General features: G+C 39.1%; 1 protein-coding gene across 7 annotated transcripts in view; it reads left to right on the forward strand.

Moving 5' to 3' along the window:
• The window catches only part of LYST (lysosomal trafficking regulator), a 184,830-nt gene that overhangs the window by 95,170 nt on the left and 66,392 nt on the right, over positions 1–23,268 (forward strand). For 6 of the 7 annotated variants that reach the window (XM_032849679.1, XM_032849678.1, XM_032849677.1 and 3 more), the window contains exons 21-29: positions 4,928–5,126; positions 7,345–7,476; positions 9,974–10,604; positions 11,258–11,435; positions 13,791–13,960; positions 15,434–15,664; positions 17,286–17,452; positions 18,096–18,248; positions 22,914–23,072. In XM_032849679.1, the coding sequence (XP_032705570.1) occupies positions 4,928–5,126; positions 7,345–7,476; positions 9,974–10,604; positions 11,258–11,435; positions 13,791–13,960; positions 15,434–15,664; positions 17,286–17,452; positions 18,096–18,248; positions 22,914–23,072 (2,020 nt within the window). The remainder of the gene's footprint in view (positions 1–4,927; positions 5,127–7,344; positions 7,477–9,973; positions 10,605–11,257; positions 11,436–13,790; positions 13,961–15,433; positions 15,665–17,285; positions 17,453–18,095; positions 18,249–22,913; positions 23,073–23,268) is intronic. The other variant, XM_032849682.1, reaches the window with a different exon arrangement.

The raw sequence follows: 23,268 nt of genomic DNA on the forward strand, positions 1-23,268 counted from the left end.
TGTCATCTCTTGAATATCAACAATAGCAAAATTTTAACTTCTCACGAGCTTTGCATAGTGGCAGTACGGTGGCCAATGAGGTTAATCTAGGCATGATTATTGCTAACTGAAACTTAAATTCCACATTCCTTAAATAACAAGTGCAAGTATGTTTTGTTTTAATAAGTTTGTATTTGCCGAAGATCTATTATGTGTACTTAGAAGGAGCATATCAAAAATATATCTGAAGTATTATATGAAAAAGTGGCACACTCAGTTCACCAGTAGTGTCTGTGCTATGACCTGGCCTCTAGTTAAATCTTTTGCTCTGCCTTCACAGATGTCCTTTTATCACTGGTCAGCGTACAAGAATATTTTTCAAGCTCGTTTGTTTTTTCATGAGGCATCTAGTAGAACTTTATCAGATCAGATAAGTTCAGATGTTCCCTGGGAGCAGTAATATTTATGTTTGAGTGCCTTTGTTTGGATGACACCAGTGCTTCCCATTGTACTTGGGACAAAATCCAGAATCTGTGACAGTATCTCAAGAGAGCCTGTGTGCTCTGGTCACACCGCACCAGCCTCATCTCATGCCACTGCAAGAAAAAGCCCCTGGCTTTTGTTCTCTTCCTTAGACCAGTGAGTCTTTCTCCTGCCTCAGGGCACATGATAGTTTTTCTGAGAAGTTATTGATCCTTTTCTTTCCATCTGGCCACCTCCTGCTTCTCCTTCGTATCTCCACTTTAAATTTGCTTCCTGAGAGAAGCCCTCTCCCTTCTCTATCCATCTGCCCTCGCCCTTCCTCTGACTCACTCCACGCATCTGCATTTGTTAGTGTCATGTCGTTATTTCTAAAATTATAGTTTATTTCCCTCTGTAAACCTGCTGAGGGCAAGGATATGTTTTTTTTTTTACTTTTTCTTTTTTAAAATTTAAATTCGATTAATTAACATATAGTGTTCTATTAGCTTCAGAGGTAGAATTCAGTGATTCATCAGTCTTTTACCCATTGTCCATTACATCACATACCCTCCTTAATGTCCATCACCCAGTTACCTTATTCCTCCCCACTCCACTCCCCTCCAGCAGATGTTTTTTCTTGATCACACTGTAACTCCAGTACCTGCCACATAACAGGAACCCAATAAATATTTGTTAAATGAATGAATTCTAAAAAAAACAAAACAAAAAGCAAAAAACCCAGAACATTTTATTGCCTTTCTTGGGCCATGTGGTGAATTAGACTTCTTTCTTCAAGAATATAATACGGTGGGGCGCCTGGGTGGCTCAGTGGGTTAAGCCGCTGCCTTTGGCTCGGGTCATGATCTCAGGGTCCTGGGATCGAGCCCCACATCGGGCTCTCTGCTCGGCAGGGAGCCTGCTTCCCTCTCTCTGTCTCTGCCTGCCTCTCTGTCTACTTGTGATCTCTCTCCGTCAAATAAATAAATGAAGTCTTTAAAAAAAAAAGAATATAATACGGTGAACTTTGAGGCCCCTTGCTTGCTGAATAGTTTATGTAACATTTATACAGCAATTTTTCTTTAAACCAATTTCTTTGTATATCCACTTTGAAACCTGCTAATTTTCAAAGAGTTCATGAGACAGTGTGAAGTTTTTATTCAGTCTTTCCATGTCAGAAAAGTAACACTTGTAAACTGGATTTCTATATATATTCTCATTTCCATATATTTATAAAAATGCTAGAAAAATCAAGGTACCAATTCCTTTTCCTCAAAACTATATTTCTTCATCCTTCTTTATTCAAAGAGCCCATTATCAAATCAACAGTTTTTTGTTTTATGTTTTATGTTAGGTATTGTAGGAAGTGTATAAAGAAATGAACTTAATTGTTGTCTTTACAGCATCTCAGAGTATTTAAGAAAGATTGATAAATTGATAGTATATTGGGTGTGGGGCAGCTTCATTAGTTCATGGGTACAGTGTAAAAAACCTGAAGTCAGGTGATAGAAAAGGGAGTGTAAAAGTAGAGAGCAAATAAGAAGGAGATTGTAAAGAGAATTAATAGGGCTTGATTCTATCTAATAGGAGCTGCAGGAGAAATGAAATATATAATGCAAAATTTCCACCTGGGAGACAAGAAGGATGATAGCATCATGAAAGAAGGAATTGAACATACAAGTTTTTATAGCTTATCCATTCTGCCTCTGAGATTACAGTGGGGCGTTCAGCGGCTGTGACCACTGGACACTTAGATGTGCGAGATTGGAACTAGGGAGACAGATGAGAGGGACAGATGAGGTGCTGTCTGCATTGAAGCCACAGAGACAGGTAAGCACCACAAGATAAACAGTGTAGTGAAAGGATCGTAGAGGGCTGTGGCTTACACCTCTGGAAATGTCCATTTTCAGGTATGAAACATGAAAAAGAAACTGTTGAAAGATGTAAAAGGAGTAAGCAAAGAGCTTAGAGAAGAGTCAGGAAACAGCAAAGTGAAAGCCAAGAGTGGACAGAGGGGGGAAGAAAAGGTGGTCTCCAGACCCAAATAATAGGGAAAGTTCAAAGAAGATATGGACAGGTAAAGGGCTACTGACAGAAATTCTTTTTTTTTAATTATTATTTATTTATTTTATTTTATTTTATTTTAATTTTATTTTTTTATAAACATATAATGTATTTTTATCCCCAGGGATACAGGTCTGTGAATCTCCAGGTTTACACACTTCACAGCACTCACCATAGCACATACCCTCCCCAATGTCCATAACCCCACCCCCCTCTCCCGATCCCCCTACCCCCAGCAACCCTCAGTTTATTTTGTGAGATTAAGAGTCACTTATGGTTTGTCTCCCTCCCAATCCCATCTTGTTTCATTCATTCTTCTCCTACCCCCTTAACCCCCCATGTTGCATCTCCACTTCTTCATATCAGGGAGATCATATGACAGTTGTCTTTCTCCGATTGACTTATTTCGCTAAGCATGATACCCTCTAGTTCCATCCACGTCATCGCAAATGGCAAGATTTCATTTCTTTTGATGGCTGCATAGTATTCCATTGTGTATATATACCACATCTTCTTTATCCATTCATCTGTTGATGGACCTCTAGGTTCTTTCCATAGTTTGGCTATTGTAGACATTGCTGTTATAAACATTCGGGTGCACGTGCCCCTTCGGATCACTACGTTTGTATCTTTAGGGTAAATACCCAGTAGTGCAATTGCTGGGTCGTAGAGTAGTTCTATTTTCAACATTTTGAGGAACCTCCAAGCTGTTTTCCAGAGTGGTTGCACCAGCTTGCATTCCCACCAACAGTGTAGGAGGGTTTCCCCTTTCTCCACATCCTCGCCAGCATCTGTACTGACAGAAATTCTTAATGACCCACACAGTTTCAGTAGAATGAAGAGAGCAGGAATTAAGTTTTGGGGACTTTAGTTGGCACGTGTGGTGGATTTATTGGAGGCAGTGAAAATAAATAATGATTAAAAAGTCTAGCAGCGAAAGAAAAAAGAGAAACAGAAAGTTAACAAAAGGCTCCCAAAGTTCAAGTTAAGGGATTTTTTTTTTTAAGAAAGAGTGAGGGGAGGGGCAAAGGAGAGAGGAGGAGAGAATCTTTTTTTTTTTTTTTTTTTGAGAATCTTAAGCAGGCTCCATGCTATGCATTTATCCATCCTATGCATTTATCCATGCTATGCATGGAGCCCAATGCAGGGCTTGATCTTACAGCCAAAGATCACGACCTGAGCCAAAACCAAGAGTGAGACACTTAACTAACTGTGCCACCCAGGTAGCCCAGGGGATTTTTTTTTTTTTAATTAAGTGGGATACCAGTGACTATTTGTAAAGGGTTAGTGGAAAATACAAGATTGAGGATACATAGCCTGGGATGGTCTTGGGAATGAGCGGCTGGGGTGGTGACCAGGAAGGGGGAAGACACCAGGGGCACGATTCTGAAAAGAGGCCGATGGCTGTGGCAGAACCAGCATTGATGCAGCAATTACACAAGAACAAATGAAGAAAAGTGGGTGTAGAGATGTATCATTTTTCGGATGTATCACATGTACAGGGAGAGAGAAAATGAGGAAGTTTAACTTCCTCAGTCTTGATCTAGAGCCCAACTGCTCCCTCGTGGGGGGTGGAGTTGGAGAGTATAAAAAATTTAGTTATTCCTATCTTTATGTCTAGTGATTGCTTGGCATTCTCCAGGTCTCCTTATCCTTATCCTTATCCTCCAGGCAATCGATGATACTGCAGAAAGGGTTCAGAGGTCTGAGTTACAGCCGCACTACTTATGTGTTTTCGGTATGGTTTAAGGTGGTCGTGTAATCACTTTGCGCTTCACAGTCTAGAAGTGGAGGCTCAAACCTCTCAGAGCTGTTGCAAGAAAGAGCTTTGTCAACCGGCACACACGGTAGTACTGTAGTCAGTTTTGTCTATCAGGCATTTCTCCTTGTGATCCCATCGTAGTAGTACAGAGATTGTAGTCGCAATAGTATGGTTCTTAGCTAGCATTTCTGTAGGGCTTCCTATATGTGAAGTGCTCTTCCAAGAGTCTGTGTCATTTAATCTTTTATGTGACAGCCCAGCAAAGTAACAGGATCATTCCCAGACTAAAGATAAGCTGAGGCCTGGAGATGTTAAGTATGCCCCAAATCACCCATCTATTGAGTGGGGAAGCCGGAATGCAGAGCTCGGGGGTTTGGCTTCTGAGCCATGTTCGTGTTTGCCATAATATAACTTTGCCTTGTTAATTAAGATAAATTAGCTCGAAGTAAGGTGCCATTGGTTTTAATGAATTTTTCATGGCAGGATTGGTTGAATTGGGAAGTAGCAACTCAGTTTAATGGTAAATATGGTCAGACTAGAGTAATAAACCAGCACAATTCTGTCTTAAAAGGAGCTATCGCTTAAATGAAAAATGTTAGTTAAGTTGACAGTTCTCTTTAAATCTCTTTAAATCTAAAGAGAGTTTGATCTTTATTTTTTCAGGAACACAAAGAGGGGCAGCTTACCTCCATGCCCCGAGAGGTTTGTAGATCATTTGTGAAAATTATAGCAGAAGTCCTTGGATCTCCTCCAGATTTGGAATTATTGACAATTATCTTCAATTTCCTTTTAGCAGTTCACCCACCTACTAATACTTACGTTTGTCACAACCCCACAAACTTCTACTTTTCTTTGCACATAGGTAGGTATAATCACTTTTTGTTGGATTTTTGGCTGTCCCAGTTTTCATTATTTTTCTTCCCACTCAATCCACATTTGTTTGAGACTCATTGACTGGCTTCTATGTGCCAGAAAGTACCCTAATTACAGACTGGGATCAGGACAGGGGAGAGGGCTCTAGAGTGACCCAGACGTGGTCTCTGCCTGCAGAGAGTGTCACTGCTGAGAGGAGAGAGCAGAAAGATACACAAATTACTATAGAAGCAGTGTCTGTTAAGTACCTACTAAATTCAAAAGAAGGACTGATGAGATTTTAGAAGAGTGAGGGTCTCGTCAGATAGCTACGGAGAAAGAAGATTTAATAGATTCTATATCTGACATGGGCATTGAAGAATTTAGGTAGAATTTGGTAAGTATATTGGAGAATTAGCATTCCAGGTGAAGAGAATGACTTAAAGGGAGAAAAAATAGAGAAAATAAAGAATGATGAATTTTACCCAAGTATAAGGATCTATAAAGGATCTTGAGAAACATATACCATAAAGGGCTGTCACTTATTTAGTTTTTCCCCTAAAGTCATAGTAAATGGGTCCTTGAATGTGAGGCCAGAGAATTTGAACTTATGTTTATTTAGGGGTCACTGAAGGGTTTCATTTTATTATGTTTGTTTTGAGCAAAGAAATATGATGGAATTAAATTATTGCAGTAAAATTCAGGAAAGAGAAACTACCCACATAGAAGGGAGTTGAAGCTCTGAGATGAGATGAGACCATTGAAGTAGAGAGTGAAGGAGAAGGAAGCAAAGTCTAGAACTAAGGAAAGAGTAATTAGTATATGAGAAAGATGGAATAATCAGTTTTAAAAGAACGAGGAAAATGTAATGTGGAAAAAAAAAGCAAGCAAGAGTATACCTATGAGAAAACTAGATAGTAAATTTAGAGAGGAAAACTGGCTGTAAAACAGGCATTTAGGAATGTAATAAATGAATAAAATGATTCATCAGCAGTAAAAATCCAAATGAAAGCAGACAACATGACTTTGCACATTTAGGGAATAAAGTACTGTCAAGATTCTAGAAACAGTGTTATTTGCAAAGATGAGTAAAATGTGCTCCACTTCCATACAAAGCTTACAGCCTAGTTGAGGGGAAAGACACATAAATGGGTAATGACATTGTGTGGAAAGCACAGGGAGAAATACTTTGTTTTCTGGAAGCACAGAACATGGTGAGGAGGTATTTCCTGGAGGAAGTGATGCCTGCTTAAGGGCTGCGGAGGAGTTGAAGCGCAGGGACTTCCAAACAAAGCAAGCAGCTTGATTGGGAGCTGGTGAGAAATGGGTGTTGTGAAAGTGTCATGGCGGAAAGAAGGCTGGAAGGGATCCGGAGGCAGATCACAGAGATTCCCGTAGACAGGAAGCTTGGGCTTTATCCACAGTGGTAAGGAGGCATCGGAGACCCACTGGAAGGTTCTTAGCAGGGATTGACATTTGATAGGATTCCGAAAGCTGTGAAGATTTGAGGGTGACCAAATGTCCATCACTGATACCATTTAGAAGTTTGTGACAGGCCTCCAGGTGAGAGTTAGTAAGCACCTGTGTTATGGCCTCGTGCTGGGGGGAGAGGCCTTCACGCAGCAGAGTCCGATCAGCAGAACCTGTAGACAGACTTTGCATGGATAAAGGAAAGGTAGTGATCAAGGGTGAATCCCGACTTCTACTTAGGAAATGGATGCTTCCGCCAGGTGAACCAGAGAAAACAACAGAAGGACTGGGTTTAGGGCAGAAAGAGGATTCAGATTTAGGTTTGTAGCATGTGGGGTGCATTTAAGAAATCAATTCTACAAGTCTGAGTCAGCTCAGAAAGGAAAATTAAGCTGGAGGTACTCATTTTGGAGTCATATTCATATTGGACATTGAAAGGGATATATAAAAATATAGGAAATGGTCCTTTCCTCAAGGGTGAACAGTTAGCTGCTAAATTATAGAAATAAAATAACTGTAAGTATAGTTGCAATTCAAAGAAAATAAGAGTTAATGTGGCAAGCACAGTAACAATCTGCATATAAGGAATGATACAGCATATGCTTGTGTAACAAATGTGCGTTAGTATAAAACATGCCGCATTTTTTCACTTCGCATATCTTTTTATAAAAATTTATATTTAATGATTTACTTTTAAAATTATATTTTCATTTTATCTTTAAAAAATTTTACTGTCTCAAAAATTTTTTTGATTATAGATGGCAAGATCTTTCAGGAGAAAGTACAGTCCATCATGTACCTGAGACATTCTAGCAGTGGAGGAAAGTCTGTTCCTAGCCCTGACTTTATGGTAATAAGCCCATCTGGTTTTACTGCTTCACAGCCTGAAGGTAAGCATAATGATAATGAAAGTGTAACCCTTCCTGATACAGTTCTGAATATTAGCAGATAAATAAATTGTGCATCTTTTCACAGTATGATATATGTGATATTCAGATCAAATAAATGGAAAGTTAAAACAAAATTGTAGAATATATTTAAGGAATGCATTTCATTACTTTCTGGGATCAGGAGCTCACACTCAGTATAACAAGAGATACACCAGAGAATTAGGAAACAGAAGAGGTGCATGCTGTCTTGCTCCGGAATTCTCTGTCCCCTTTTACTACAGTCATTAAGGTTTTAATTTATTTTCCCATTTTCTTCAAAAGTTTTGCTTGGCTTACTCTCTCCTTTCTACCTAAACATCATTCTAGACAATGACCAGCCAGTACTCCAGCCTCTCGTTCTTGGACTGTCAGGACCTTTCCTTCTACTTTATCTACCAGTATGCGTGGGTTTCATTATCATCAAGAATCCTTCCCCCCTCTGAAACTCCAGTATCCCACTCTCTGATAACAACCTCCTGTCTTTCTGGTTACTTCATCACCATCCAATGTTCCTTACTGCCTGTTTTCCCCATCCAGCCTAGATCCCATTAACCAGTCATTTTCCTGACACTGCCTTTAGCTTTGTTTTCCTCCTGGCATTTTGGCATTCTTGACCTTAAAAGCCCCAACCTTGCCTCCATCTAACTATTCTTGTACTGCCAAAAGCTGCTGGAGAGAATTTGTGTCTTTACGAGGGGTCTCCAACTGTAGCTAGCCTTTTAATGCTGCCCTGTTGTTCCTCAGTAGGTTCAAAATCAATTCCCTCTTCTATTTCCATAGGAAGTATATTCATGTCTTTTAAGTGTACAGTACTCTTCTGTCTTCCTAACTTAACAGACTACCTCATCTCTACTTTTTATAGAGAAAAAAATAGGTACACGTCTCCTAGTAGTGGACTGGCTGTGTATCTTTTCCTTTCCTGACAGCTGTTCTCTTCCAGAGAACATGGATGTGTTTTAATTAGTTTTATTTGGAATTTCATAGGAAATGGCTATTCTTTTTTTTTTTTTAAGATTTTATTTATTTGTCAGAGATTGAGCACTAGCAGGGGAACAGCAGGCAGAGCAGGCAGAGGGAGAAGCAGGCTCCCCACTGAGCAGGGAGCCCAATGCAGGGCTCGATCCCAGGACCCCAGGATCATGACCTAAGCCAAAGGTAGCTGCTTAACTGACTGAGCCACCAAGGTGTCCCAGAAATTTCTATTCTTAAAATCATTGTGCATCACTCTAAAACATTTTCAAATACAATCATTGCCCCCTTTTTTCCCCAGGTCTTTTGAACAGAATCTTTTGGCAACCTTAGCCCTCCAGCCAAAATGCAGAAATAACTAGGAAAAACTTCTGACCTATGGAGCTATTATTGCCAAAAAGCCTGTGCTCTAAAACAGTTCATCCAGTGCCTGTTTACTTTATATCAGTGTTCTCAAGTTTTCGCAGGCAAAAGAAGTCACCTGCGGAGCTTGTTAAAACACAGATCGTTGGGTCCCTCCCTCATACATGCTTATTCAGGAGGTCCAGGGTGGAGCCTGAGAATGTGCATGTGCTGCAGTAGCACGGGTAATGTTTGTGGGTTCCCCACGCTGCTGGCTCACGAACCACTCGGTGAACAGCCGTAGCTTTATCCTGTGCACTTAGAGTGACAGTGATTTCTCTGGTCTCTCCTTATGTAGAGTATTAAAAGCAAACTGATAGCTATAATGGGAAGTCAAAAAACTATTGCTTCTCACTAATAGCATTAAGAAGTGACTACAGAAATGGACAAGAGACAGAATAGTCTAGGGCCATTTAGTCTAGTAATTGTAACAAGTATGAGTATTACTACTGTTTATTGAGCACCTATTATAGGCCAGACACTATGCTGGGAGCATCACAAATATAATCACACTGAATCCTTAGAACAGTCTTGCAAAGTAGATATTCTGAACCATCCTTTTACATTTTTAGAAACTAACAATAATAATTAATAATTAGTATATATTTGAGATAAATATATATCCCGTGCTTGTGTTCTCTCAAATAAATAAAATCCTTAAAATAAAAAAGAACTATCACTTGAGTCCAGTTATATCTTGTTGCAAAGCCCGTGCTTTTCCACTATCTCAAACTGTATCCTAGTGATTGCCAGCCTGAAGTAAATTTTCACTTAATTCACTTAATTTGACTATAGTAGAGCCATTAATCCTAATGACCTTGAATCATTCAGTCACCACAGTGTTTTGTTATGGAGACAGGAAAACACATACATTTTTGGAAGATTTTAATAAAAAGTAGTTAAAAGAAAAAATAGTTTGAGCACTTAAGAATTGGAAGCACTAGTTACTAGGAACATTGTCCTATAGAGATTCTTCTAACATAGCTGGATAAATGGGTCACTGCTGTGGTTGTGACTGGTACTGCAGAAAACAAGTGGTCCCACTTAATAGATTTTTAATGAGTATTTTTTTGTCTGCTCTCACCAGGAAATAATTCATGCAATATTATTCCACAACGGATGACTGCCAACATGCCACGTTCTAGAAGCCTGCCAGCATTTCCTACCATTTCACCTCGAACACAACCACAAAAACTAAATGGAAGTTTGGGTCGTAGTATTGACAAGTTACAAAATATTGCAGATAATTACATTGCTTCGCAAGAAGAGAAACTGAATTCTCTGGTGAGTTCCGAGACCCTGAAAAAAGGCAGAGAGGATGCGCTTGTCAGTAGCTCTGAGTCTGCAAAAGCTGCGTGTGAAACGGAAGCTGCCCTTTCAGCCCGCGCCTCTGTCAATGGTGTCCCAAAAGGAACACTGGGATTTCCGGGGGTCAAAGTGGATCATAATAAAGAATTGGCAGCAGAGCCCAGATCAGATGATGACAGTCCTGGGGACGAGTCCTGCCCACGCCGACCCGATTACCTAAAGGGACTGGCCTCATTCCAGCAAAGCCACAGCACTATTGCAAGCCTAGGTCTAGCTTTTCCTTCCCAGAATGGATCCGCAGCCGTTGGACGCTGGCCAAGTCTCGTTGATAGGAACTCCGATGAGTGGGAGAACTTCGCCTTTTCTCTGGGTTATGAGCCAAACTCCAGCCAAACTGCAAGGACTCACAGGTACTCACAGGGTTTCGCAGGCCCCCCTCTTTTTCTTAATATTCTTGAAAGAACCTCTACCCCTCTAGAAATGTCTTCATTATGTCACTTCTCATGTGCAACAGACATATTGATAACAAACAGGTACCTTTCTCTTTATTTGAATACTAGATAATATTGAATTCCGTGTTTTACCAAAGGCCAGACCATAAATAGTAGTTACTAAAGAAAAAAATGCCATGTGGTCTATTTAATTCTTAGAGTTATTAGAGAAAAACTCTTTGGGGAAACTATAAGATTTATAGTAGCAAGTAGCAACCTCCTGCGAGAGCTTCTGTGGTGGTGGGAATGTTTTACCTGTGCCACGGAGTACGGCAGACACGGCCACATGTGCCTGTTGAGCGCGTGAAAGGTGGACGGTGCCCACCACCTTACTGCACGTCATAGCTGTGGAAGAGAATGGTGTTTAATAGATTGTGTACCTAAGCTGTATCACCGATAAAGTGAAAAAAAGTCATGGCACATTTGTTAGCCACAGTTGAACATTTTATAATTTTATGAGCTTTTGTTTCACATGTTAAAATTATTATTACTCCTCACCGTTCTTAAGATCATCATTATGAACTTGTCTTCCTGATCCCCTGTTAGTAAGACTTCTGGGGTCTCTGTTTTAGTGTAATGGAAGACTGTTTGGTACCGATATGCTGTGGATTATACGAGCTTTTAAGTGGGGTTCTTCTCATCCTGCCCGATGTTATGCTTCAAGATGTGATGGACAAGCTCGTTCAGGCAGATGCGCTTCTAGTCCTCGTTAACCACCCATCGCCCGCTATACAACAAGGAGTTATTAAAGTAAGGACAAACTCTAGATGTGTTGTTTTAATTCAGAAAAAATAAACGTATGTATAGCTTAAAATTTGAATATATGTGTTAAAGTAGACCTAAAGCTTTATTTTATTCTAAACGAATAATGAACCAATATGTGGGTGACCCTTGAACAACATGGGTTTGAACTGTGTGGGCCTACTTATAGGCAGGCTTTTTAATATAAATATAATAGAGTACTATAAATATATTTTCTCCTCCTTATGATTTTCTTAATAACACTTTCTTTTCTCAAGCTTACTTTATTGTGAGAATGCACTATAGGATATGTGGAACACACAAGTTACGTGTTCATCGATTGTTTATGTTTTCAGTAAGGCTCCCAGTCAACAAGAGGCTGTTAGTAGCTAAGTACTGGGGGAGTCAGAAGTTATATGCAGATTTTCAGCTGTGAGGGGGCTCATTCATGGGTCAGCTGTAGTTTGTTACTTCTTGGTCATATTTTTATATGTGTTATCATGCAATTTTAAGCTCTCCTCCATATACCAATTCATACCCATATGCTTTTTAAGTCTACCCAAGTACAAGGAATACATAGTTATTCTTTCCTGCAGTGTAGTATCAAATTGTAGACATTCACGTCAGGCTTTGTTCACATGTCACCTTTTCAGGGACCTGATGACCTTTCAGAATAGTTTCCCTCTGCTGTGTGACTGATTTATTCTGGCACCCAGCCATGTCCTGTCATTATCTTTTTGTTCTGTCTGTGTGCCTGTTCTTTAACTCTCCCACACTGAGGTATCAGCTACACGAGGTGGGCATCTTGTATCTAGTGTACACTAGGTACTAACCATAGTGTTGAATGAATAAATGTTTGATATGAATGGTTTCCATTAGAAAACAACCCAGTATTTAATAAACAATGAATTCTGGTACACTAAAAAGAAATTTAAAAAATTAAAAATAATTTTTAAAAAACCCAATATTGAAATGGTCTTTTAGAGATTGTCCTTTTCTTTCATTTGTCTGAAGTAGGCTGGTTTTTTTTTAAGATTTTATTTATTTATTTGACAGAGAGAGAGATCACAAGTAGGCAGAGAGAGAGGGGGAAGCAGGCTCCTTGCTGAGCAAAGAGCCCAATGTGGGGCTCAATCCCAGGACCTTGATATCATGACCTGAGCTGAAGGCAGAGGCCCAACCCACTGAGCCACCCACGTGCCCCTGAAGTAGGCTGTTTTTTTAAGCACTTGCTGTTCAACCCAGTATTTATTGAGCTTCTGTCCCTGTGCAAAACACTGGGCTAGTTGCTATGTAGGATATGAAGTAGAGTGATTTCCACATTCCAAAAGTTTATAGTGTAGTGAGGGACAAAGACATCTACCCAACTAAGTGAAATGTAAAGACTTCTTGTGACGGGTGCTTTAATGACAGTATTAATAAAGAAAAGTGGGAGCATAGGAAAAGCAATTAATTCTGACAGAGGAACCAGGGAAAGAGTCATGCAAAAGGTGCATTTGGTATCATGCTGTAAACTTAGAAAGCTTTGTAAGTAGGTCAGTCGATGGATGTGTGTTTGGGGAAGAATCGTCTCACAGCACTGGGAGGGAGTGATTGCAGGGGAGAAGCGGTGGGAGTGTCCTGTTTAGCTGCCCAGCACAGTAGTCTGGGGGAGAAATGATGAGTTCCTGATCTGGAAAATGGGAAGTTGAAGGACGCATTGATTTGAGAGAGTTTCACTGGAATGAAGGCGAGAGACCATAATTACATGTGGGCAATCAGGGCTGGAAAAGCCAAAAGTGAGATTAACTGTGAAACCTAGGAAGGTGGCACTACTGTGTGCTCTGAGATTAGAGCCATGAAAGATTGAGTTTGGAAAGAAAATAATTAATTGGGTTTTACACATGTTGTATTTAAGGTGTAAGGGTAGAAATTTAGGCCTGTGCTCAGGATAAATTCTGTCATGAAGTCCAGAAATAGAAGTCTAGGAGACACACGCACACACGTGCGCATGCACACACACTTACAGAGAGGGGATGATACAGTGTTGACTCATTTCTTTTTCCTTCAGAATAAAGCACAAATATACTTACACTTGGGTGAGTTGCCAGTGAGCCACCAGTCTACTAGGGGTTCATGCTCAACTAAAAAAGTTAGTCTCCCCATAACCAAAGCATTAAGATCTCCAAGATGAAGTCATCATTAGCATTCCACCGTAGTCCAAAACACAGGATTATTTTGTTTTGCTGTGGAGATTGCATTTTTTTGAGCTTTCTATGTTCTGTGCATAAGAAATTAAATAGTAACTTGCACGCATTTGCCTGATTTCTATACATCATAGAAAATGTTAATGCACTATGTAAATTGTCTTGATTTTTTTCTTAGCTATTAGAAGCATATTTTAATAGAGCATCTAAGGAACAAAAAGACAAATTCCTAAAGAACCGTGGCTTTTCCTTGCTCGCCAACCAGTTATATCTTCACCGGGGAACACAGGAATTGTTAGAATGCTTCGTTGAAATGTTCTTTGGTCGACGTATTGGCCTTGATGAAGAGTAAGTGGGTTCTTTCCTCCACCATAATTGGAGATCTTTTGTCTTAAAAAGAAAATTTATTAAGCTGACTCTTAATAAAATTATTTGGCCATTTTTGGAAAAAAAACCCTCTAAAAGTCATTTTCCAGGTGAATCAATTTCTTATTTTCCACATGATTTTGTTTCTAACTTCTTCCTTTGTGTTTCATTCATTAGTGAGAAACTAGGCACAAAACTTCATCAAAGGGAAGAAGGTGATCAGTTAAGATTCGGCACACAGATTTAACGTGAGGAGGGTAGCTGAAAAGAAGGTGGCTCCTGTTTGCCCGGCAGCAGATCACATGACCCATCCCTAGAGAAGCTCCCCACTCCCCTCAGCCTCTAGGTTTTCTGGGAGGAGAGTATGTCTCCTCATCTGGAATTCCTGGTTTGGCCAAAAAGTGAAACTATTACCACTCTCTGTGTTAGCATAGTGAGATATGTGTGTATCATCATCATTATTCTTTTTTTAAGATTTTATTTATTTATATGAGAAAGCAAGAAAGAGAGCATGAGCAAGGAGGAGAGGAAGAAACAGGCACCCCACTGAGCAGGGAGCCTGCCACAGGACTCAATCCCAGGACCCCGGGATCATGACCTGACCCAAAGGCAGATGCTGAACCAGCTGAGCACCCCAGGCGTCCCTCTCATCATCATCATTATTAAGCATCTTCTACTTTTTAAGCAGACCAATTCAGACTTTGAGGAATTTATGTACTAAGCGCAGTAGTGACAATAGCACTTCCGTTTGCATGTAGCTGTTAAGCCCTTTCAAAGCAATTCTGCACTATCTCCTTTGATTCTAACAACAGCCTTGAGAAGAAAGTAGGGCAGGCGTCTCCGCACATACTTGACAGATAAGGAAAATAAGGTACAAAAACACTTAAACAATTTCCTTCTCTCACAGAGACAAAGAGTATTGGGACAAGAACTCAAGATTCATTCCTTTCATTAGACCTCTTTTGACTAGGTCACTGTCTCTCAAATACTATTATTGTTATATGTTACGTAATAGTAACAGCATATAATCATATAACTTATATGTATTGTGTGTTATTATATGTTAATGATTATACTATTATAATTTATGCATTATTTTATTAATAATAACTTCATAATATCTTCCTGTGCACCTCTTATATAGACCTCTGAAGTAGGAGTCCTTTGGACACCTAAGGAGGCTGTGGGCAAATTAAAGCGAGTCAATTAAAATTATGAAATTGTATACATGTTTCATTTGGATGTTTGCATATTTACCTTGGGGCAGACTTCTAACAATACTTTTATTTTATTGGGGGTGGGGTCTCTGATCTTAAAGGTTGAGATTCCTTGCTCCCCAGATTAATTTTTGTAACTTCAAAATCTAGTTAGCAAAACTAGATTCATATTGCCATCATCTTTTCTTATTTGGTGGTTGTTTCTAACATGTTCTTAACTGTGTATTTTTCATTACAGGTTTGACCTGGAAGATGTGAAAAACATGGACATTTTTCAGAAGTGGTCTGTTATTCCTATTCTGGGACTAATAGAGACATCTTTATATGACAACATGCTTTTGCATAGTGCTCTCTTACTCCTTCTCCAAATATTAAATTCTTGTTCCAAGGTAGCAGATATGTTGCTGGATAATGGTCTACTGTATGTGTTATGTAATACAGTAGCAGCCCTGAATGGATTAGAAAAAAAGTAAGTTTTAAATCATTATTTAAAGTGGCACCATCTGATAAATACTTTAGAAAAAGAAAACTTTAGTAATAGATTACAGTAGAGCATCTGATTTTCCAAAACACTTTCAAAGAATATCTTTCCTACCAACTGATTGGATTAAAATAATTAAGTTGAATTGAATTTGGAGGGGAAAACATATTCCATCATTTTCAACAAGCTTACTTAAAAAGAAGATGTTTATATGACCTACTTTTAAGTATTTAGAACCTGAAGACAAGTTGAATAAATTCAACTGTCCTCATATACATTTACCAAGCTTCCATTGTGACCTTATAAAAGTTATTATCCCCACTAGTAATAGGAAATTGAGGACTGGAGAAAGAGAGTGACTTGAAGATCACCCAGCCAGTAGATAGCACAGGGCTTGAAACTGAACCGTCTCATTTTAAACACACCTATGCTTTCAACTTAAAATACTCTCCTGCTTTCTACTACTGTAAATGAATTTGTTTCCAGAAGTATATTGGCAAATGGCTCTCTACCAAATTCAATAGCAGCTTTACAAAATGTGTGAGATTATATTTTTACTTGGATTTTGTGCTTTGGTGTCTGCATTTATGACATACAGCATAACATTTTATTAGCATAATGTTAAAATATAAGCTCGAGTAGCACAATCTTACTGTACATTAAGGCATTAAATTTTATCTGTATTTTTAAAAGCAGGCAGAATACATAGTTTTGGCTCTTCTCTAGGCCAGGGAGGGTCTGTGAGCAAGAGAGACTCCTTGTACTGATTGCAGTTCAGTTGTTACTGGGTACCTGTTAAATTCAGGATTTGTGTACTAGGCATGTGAGAAAGACAAAGAAATTCCAAGTATTTTATTTCCTCAAAACAATCTTGGTTATAATAGAATATACCTAGTTGGGAAGAGTTGCCTACAGACTTCTTCTAAAAGTAGTTTGTTGTTTTTGTTTTGTTTTGTTTTGTTTTTAATAAATTGTACTTACTGAATGTGCGTACATGCTAATTGGCCCCAACCAGTTACCATTTCTAACTCTTGCTTGATTTGGAAAAATAAATAAATGGAGAGAAGTATTCAGGCTTAATATCATACACTGAGGTAGATTATCAAGGTTCAAAACTGGGGGGATAGAAATAACTAATTCATATTTAATAAGTATTTATAAGTGATTAATATGTGTTCAAGTCTATTATCTTTTTTAGTCCTTAAAATAACTGTAATTTGGTGTGAGATTCAGAGAGGCTAGATAATGTATTCAAATTCACCTTTTCTGAGGAGCCTTCTAGAACATTCCTGTCCATAGCCGCTAAATCTTCACCTTCTGTGCGATCTAGGAACCTATATGTTCCCATGGAATCTTGTGTTAATCTCTGTTGTTACCCTTACCAGAATTTACTGTTTATAGTTATCTCTTTACTCATCTGGTCTTCTGCAAAACAGTCAACTTTTTGACAGGAGTCAAAGCATGTTTTTTATTTCTGTTTCTAGCATGCAGTTCAAATGACCTACCATAAAGTAAGCCTGAGTAAACAGTGAATGCATGAGTGAATGCTCTAACAACAGGGATTTAAAGGAGTTCTCTTTGGCTTACGTTGTTTGTTCCTTTTCTTTAGCGTTCCTTTGAATGAGTACAGATTGCTTGCCTGTGACATACAGCAACTCCTCATAGCGGTTACAATTCACGCGTGCAGTTCCTCGGGCTCGCAGTATTTTCGAGTTATCGAAGACCTCATTGTACTGCTTGGGTATCTTCAAAATAGCAAAAACAAGAGGACACAAAGTAAGATTTAGTTTTTATGGATTTGGGAGGAAATTATATAGTAGCCAAAAATGTTACTTGAACCTAATCTCTTTCTTGCGGAAACGGTTGTACTAAAAGTTCATCCTTAATTTTGTGATAATACCTATCAGCTTTAAAAGGATTTTTTAAGTGGCAAATGTAAAGAAGCGATGCCTTGGTGTAATTAGTAGCTGGCAACACATCATTAAGAGAAGCCTCTGCTTTTTCTTACCAATTAGAATTAAAAGGCTTATGTTGAATAAAAATGCCCATTAGTTTTCTTTAATGGCAAATACTATATAAGTGAAACACGAAAGTGTGGGAATTTCTGGTAAATTTTGCCTTATATGTTAAAAAACCTATTCTTTAAAATAATGATATAAAATGAAATAATTTTGTGAGCTGATGCTTCCCCATTGAATTTTTTATAATGACCATTTAGAAATTTGCTTTAAAATTTCTTTTAAAGTCCATTTAAAAATGTTTACTACTATCAAGAACCCACGTTGATCAAAATTTTAAAATTTACCTCTAATAAAGTATATACTGACAGTTTAGATGTCTCATGAAAATATAAAACAATTCCGTTTTAAAAATTAACATCCACGTGGCTTGAAAACATTCTAGTATCTTCTGTTTTTAGATATGGCTCTTGCACTACAGTTTAGAGTTCTCCAAGCTGCTATGGAATTTATAAGGACGACTGCAAATCATGATTCTGAAAACCTCGCAGATACATTCCAGTCCCCCTCTGCTGCCCATCAGGCAGTATTTCCCAAGCGGAAGAGCATTGCTGGTGAGTATTGAAATAATATTTTAATAATTATAAATTGAGGGTGGCTTGACTTTCCTGTATTCTGATGCCACTCACACCTTTAAAATGTTTTTAGTTTCAGAAGTTAAACTACAGGGGCACCTGGGTCACCCAGGTGGTTAAGCATCCAACTCCTGATTTTGGCTCAGGTCATGATCTCAGGTCGTGAGGTTGAGCCTCTGTAGGGCTCCACGCTCAACAGGGAGTCTGCTTGCGGTTCTCTCCTCTCCTCTGCCCTCCCCTTCCCCTGTTTTCACTCTCTCTTTTTCTCTCTCTAAAATAAATAAATACATCTTTAAAAAAAATTAAATTAAATAAATAAATCTTTTAAAAAAAGATGTTGAACTACATAATTTGAGGAAGGTTTCCTCCCTGAAAAAGACATCCTACCGATTCCTTTCTGGGCTCTTCTCACCAGTTATTTCTTGAGCAACTACCACATGCCAAGCACAGTGTAGATGTTGAAGGTGCAGTGATGAAGAAAAGAGACATAGAGTCTGCCCTCACGGAGCTGACAGAAGAGTAGAGGAATGCAGAGGGTCAGAGTAGAGACTGTAACAGGGCAACCTGGTTTCCATCAGGAGTCCTAGAAGTCTCTGAGGAAGTGAGATTTCAGTGTAGATTCAAAGGGTGAGAAGGGATCTAGCAAGGTGGGGTCAGAGAAACAGTGCTACAGGCAGAAAGAATGGCTTATGAAGTCATTCAGCCGGAGTGGAACACTCTGGAGAGAATGAGGAGACCCCAGCAGATAAGGCCGTCCAGGGCGTCAGGGGCCAGTACACAGGTAACCATGTAGGCACTGTGAAGGAGTTGAGATTTTTGTCCTACTGGGAAGTCATGACATATGCAGATTTTCATTTTCTAAGGACCACTGTGGTGTGTGTGTTGAGAGTGGGTAGAGGAGAGCAGGAAAGGTAGCAGGGGGTCCAAGTAGGAGACTACCAAGCAGTGAAGGCAGGAGAGGATGGTGGCTTGCGTGTGGCTAGAATGCATGAGGATGCCGCCTTGGGGCTTGCTGTGAACCGGTCACCAAGTCAGTGTCAGTATAGTTAGACTTCCTTATTTCTCCTGAAGAATCTGCTGTGACCTTTATGCACACAATCTAGAAAGTTAGCATAAACACCTCCCCACACACACATAGCCTCTACACGTGCACCTGTGCAAAGACATGTGCAGTATGTATGTATGTAGAGTGGACATGTATGTGCACACATGAACACACATATGTATCTCCAAACAGAGTAGTTGGTAATTTGTTTAAAGTTTATCACCTTTACTGTCATAAAGGCTTTTAAATCAAATCTATCTTCTTTTGTGTTAAACAACTTTATTTTGTTTAGTGCTATGCCAGATTTTAAAACCATATAAGAAACTCATTTGTAGAGAAAAGTTATTAAATACACATTTTTTGCAGCAGTATGTTTCAGTTATGCTAAATATCAGCATGTAAATAAAACTCCCAAGATACCCCCATGACTTTATTGCCCCTCTACAACCTTTCTCAATATAATATCCGAACACAGTCTCTCCTCTTGACCGGATGTCCCAGTAACTCTCTGGTCTCAGGTAGAATTCTGCCTTATATCAAGTCTAGCAGTCACGCTTAGCTAACCACATACTAGAAGATGACTTTCACACCACTTTTCTGTTGCACGATTCCTTACATAGTCAGGGACTGCTTCGATGGAATTCACCCTCTCTCGATATAGGAAAATAAGCCTTTGCCAGTGTTATAGATCACAGGAGTTCTTTCTTGCTGACATTTCTCGTTCTCATGTCCATTTCTCCTGCGCTTTTATACCTAGATCCCTGGTTTAGTTTTTCAACCAGTTCGTTCCTGGGATGACACAGTGGTGCTCTTGCTGTCCTCTGTTTGGTCTGTGATTTCCCTAATAGTCTGTCATCTCTCTCTTTTGATACCAGCATTTTTATCACTTTGAGCCTCAGAGCCCTGCATAGCTCCAAGTTCATTAATTGTTTATTTTTGTTTGTTTGAATCCTTTAAAAGTGGATGACAGACCTTTAGTCCTTTCTTTAAACCATTCTCCCTTTTTTTTTTTTTTCTGCCTCCTCTGGCCTCTTTCCCTGGGCTTATATTTTTCTCTGTGTCTAAGTAAATGCCATTGCTGTAAGCCACATGAGACTTACAGAGTCATACAGAGTTTGAGCTTGAGAAAAGACCTTCAAAGTCTACCAGACCACCAGACCAGCGCCCATGTTTTACAGAAACACAGAGGCCCAGAATTAGAGACTACTGGGACAAGAGCACCTACGCTCCTCCCTTGTCCCCCATATTCCTCCCTCCGTGTCCTACACCACATCTGTTCATTCCAGCTCTGTCATGTCTTTAGGACACATCTGTCACAGGCCTCTCCCACCAGTTCTTCCTGGTTTCAATATGGCCCTTATTTAAATTCTGTCTCTTTGAATCCAGTTTACAAAATACTATATATATTGCTTTGTAATTCTTTCCACATTGTTTTACACAAGTTTTTGGGAAAGACAGTGTTTTGTTTCTTCATTCTTAGTCAAAGTATATTGGCTGTGTACACTGTAGATACAAAAGATAAAAATACTGGAGTGCCTCTGCTTCTGAGCAGTGTGGTCATAAAAGCTCATTAAGGTCTGTTTGCTCATAATGCTAAAGTTACTAAGAAGGATTTCTATTTCCATCATTCCCATTATTTAGATATAATGAGCTATTCTTTCCATAATGTAAAACAATCTGTTCTTATTAGTGATGAATGTTTAGGGAAGATGGTTTCTTCCTAAATAGATCATTCAGAATTTATTGAAAACTGCTGAGAACAGTGACACATCCAACCCTACTGCTCCCCCACCCCTACACCTCCAGCAGAGCTTGTGGGGACGCCCGGCAGCCGCAGCTTCTGTTCCTGCCGCACACCACATGCTCTGCTCATCAACACATCTCAGACCTAAATGCCAGAGCACCCACGGCTTGGGCCCCGTTTCTTCAACAGCGCGGTTGTTGTATCCAGATTTTAAGTTCTCGCACTCTTGGGGAGTTAGATACTACTTTCTTGCCAGGTTCATCTCTTGACAGCCTGACTCTGGTGTGCCGTTATCCTGCTTCGTAGCCTCCATGGTTCCTATGACCCCAGTTAACGAAACTGCTCAGATTCCTTGGCCTCTGCATCTTCTTTTGGTACAGCTAAGAGAAAGATGTTACTTTGCCTAAATGATATGACACCCTGCCCTCTGTTTGTAAACTGATTTCTATTTCTCATCAATATATTTATAGACATTTTCCCATATAATAAAAATATTCCTTATCTTTAATAACTACATAATAATCTATTATATTGACTTGCCATGATCTTGTTTCCTAATCTTTACCAATAAACAAAGGCTTTTTTTTACTTGTTTCTTTTTGCTGTTATAAACAGGATAGTAATGTACCTTCTTTTATAGGTTTTTTTTTTTTCACTTGTCTGCTTATCTCTATGAAAAACTTTAAACATCCCTTTAATGCATGAAGATACATGTAAGCATTAGGGTATTATTTAAATGATACACAAACATACAAATCTCATAAATGAATATAAAAATGTATGTTGTGTTACTAATATGATTCACATAAAATGAATTTCCTTTGTGTTTCAACCATCAGTAATAATACCAACTATTAACAATTTTTGATGCTTTGTAATAGAGAGGCATTGTGTTTTACATCCATTATTTATTTAATATTTTCAAAAGATTTTATTAGAGAAGGGGAGAGTGCATGAGTCAGGGGAGGGGCAGAGGGAGAGTGAATCTCAAGCAGACTCCCCACTAGCACAGAGCCTGATGCAGGGCTTGATCTCACGAGGCTGAGATCATGACCCAAGAGTTGGATGCTCAATTGACTGACTGCCCAGGTGCCCCATCCATTACTTTGTTTATTATTTAATCCATAGAACAACCCTCTTTATCCATTAATTCAACCATCAAATATCTATTGAGCATCAACCACATACCAGGTATTGTTTTATCTGCTTTCATGGAGCTTATATTTGCTGGAGAAATTGGTCAATAGCCCTGTAAACAAATACGTTTAATGTCATGTCAGACAGTGACAAATATCTGTGAGGCGAGCTCTATCTTACTTTCTAATCTACATCTTAACATACAAGGGGATGGAGGCTTAGAAGATATACTTGAAGCCACCCCAGCTGGTGTAGCTTCACACACGAGTGCTAAAGTACTGCACACCCCTCCATTTTTTCAAGTACACAGTAGTGAAGAAGATTTAACATTTCCTTATTCGGTATAGTGCTCTGCCTCTGAATTAGGATTATCTACTGCTTATACAGTGTGAAAGCTGCCAGAGATGTAGACATGAGGAAGAATCTGCTTAAACTAAGTAAGAACATAGTCTGACCATCTTATTCTTGAATATACCCTGGATATGAATTTTTTTTTATTTACTTTGTTTTTGTCTTAAAGACAACTCCACCTACCAAAATGTATTAACAGATAAGAAATAGTGGTTGCCTAAAATACTCTACAATCTAAAATGCTATTAAAATATTGAAACATCTTACAGGATGAGTCATTAAAACCTACTATAATCTAGTCATGTGAGTAATGTGTATAGAGGCTATCTATGGAAATTGATGTTTGTTTTCATAATTTAAAACAAAGGTTCAATTCCAATGAAGGGTTCCATTATTCCTCACCTACCAAGACGTCATTTTGGTTCCTATGGTCAACTTCCGATGCCCTTCTCCTTCAGCCCAATAAGTCAAGACTCATTCTCCCCGCATCTCAGATCCACCAGCTGTGTGGAACCCCGCGGAGCAGGTGTGGTGATGGTGCAGGGGTGCCACTTCTGACTGTTCAATCTGAGGAGACACTTCTCGGGAGACGCTTTTAGAGGACTGAATTCTAAAGAAGTACCAAATCATTTCAATAGCAAATCACTGGAATTCTACCCACTTTTCTGATCTCTTCACTTTCACTGGACTGATTTCTACTAATCTCACTTATATATACTTCT

This window comes from Lontra canadensis, unplaced genomic scaffold (genome assembly GCF_010015895.1).
Source record: "Lontra canadensis isolate GAN:19392208 unplaced genomic scaffold, GSC_riverotter_1.0 scaffold239, whole genome shotgun sequence".
NCBI lineage: Eukaryota > Metazoa > Chordata > Mammalia > Carnivora > Mustelidae > Lontra > Lontra canadensis.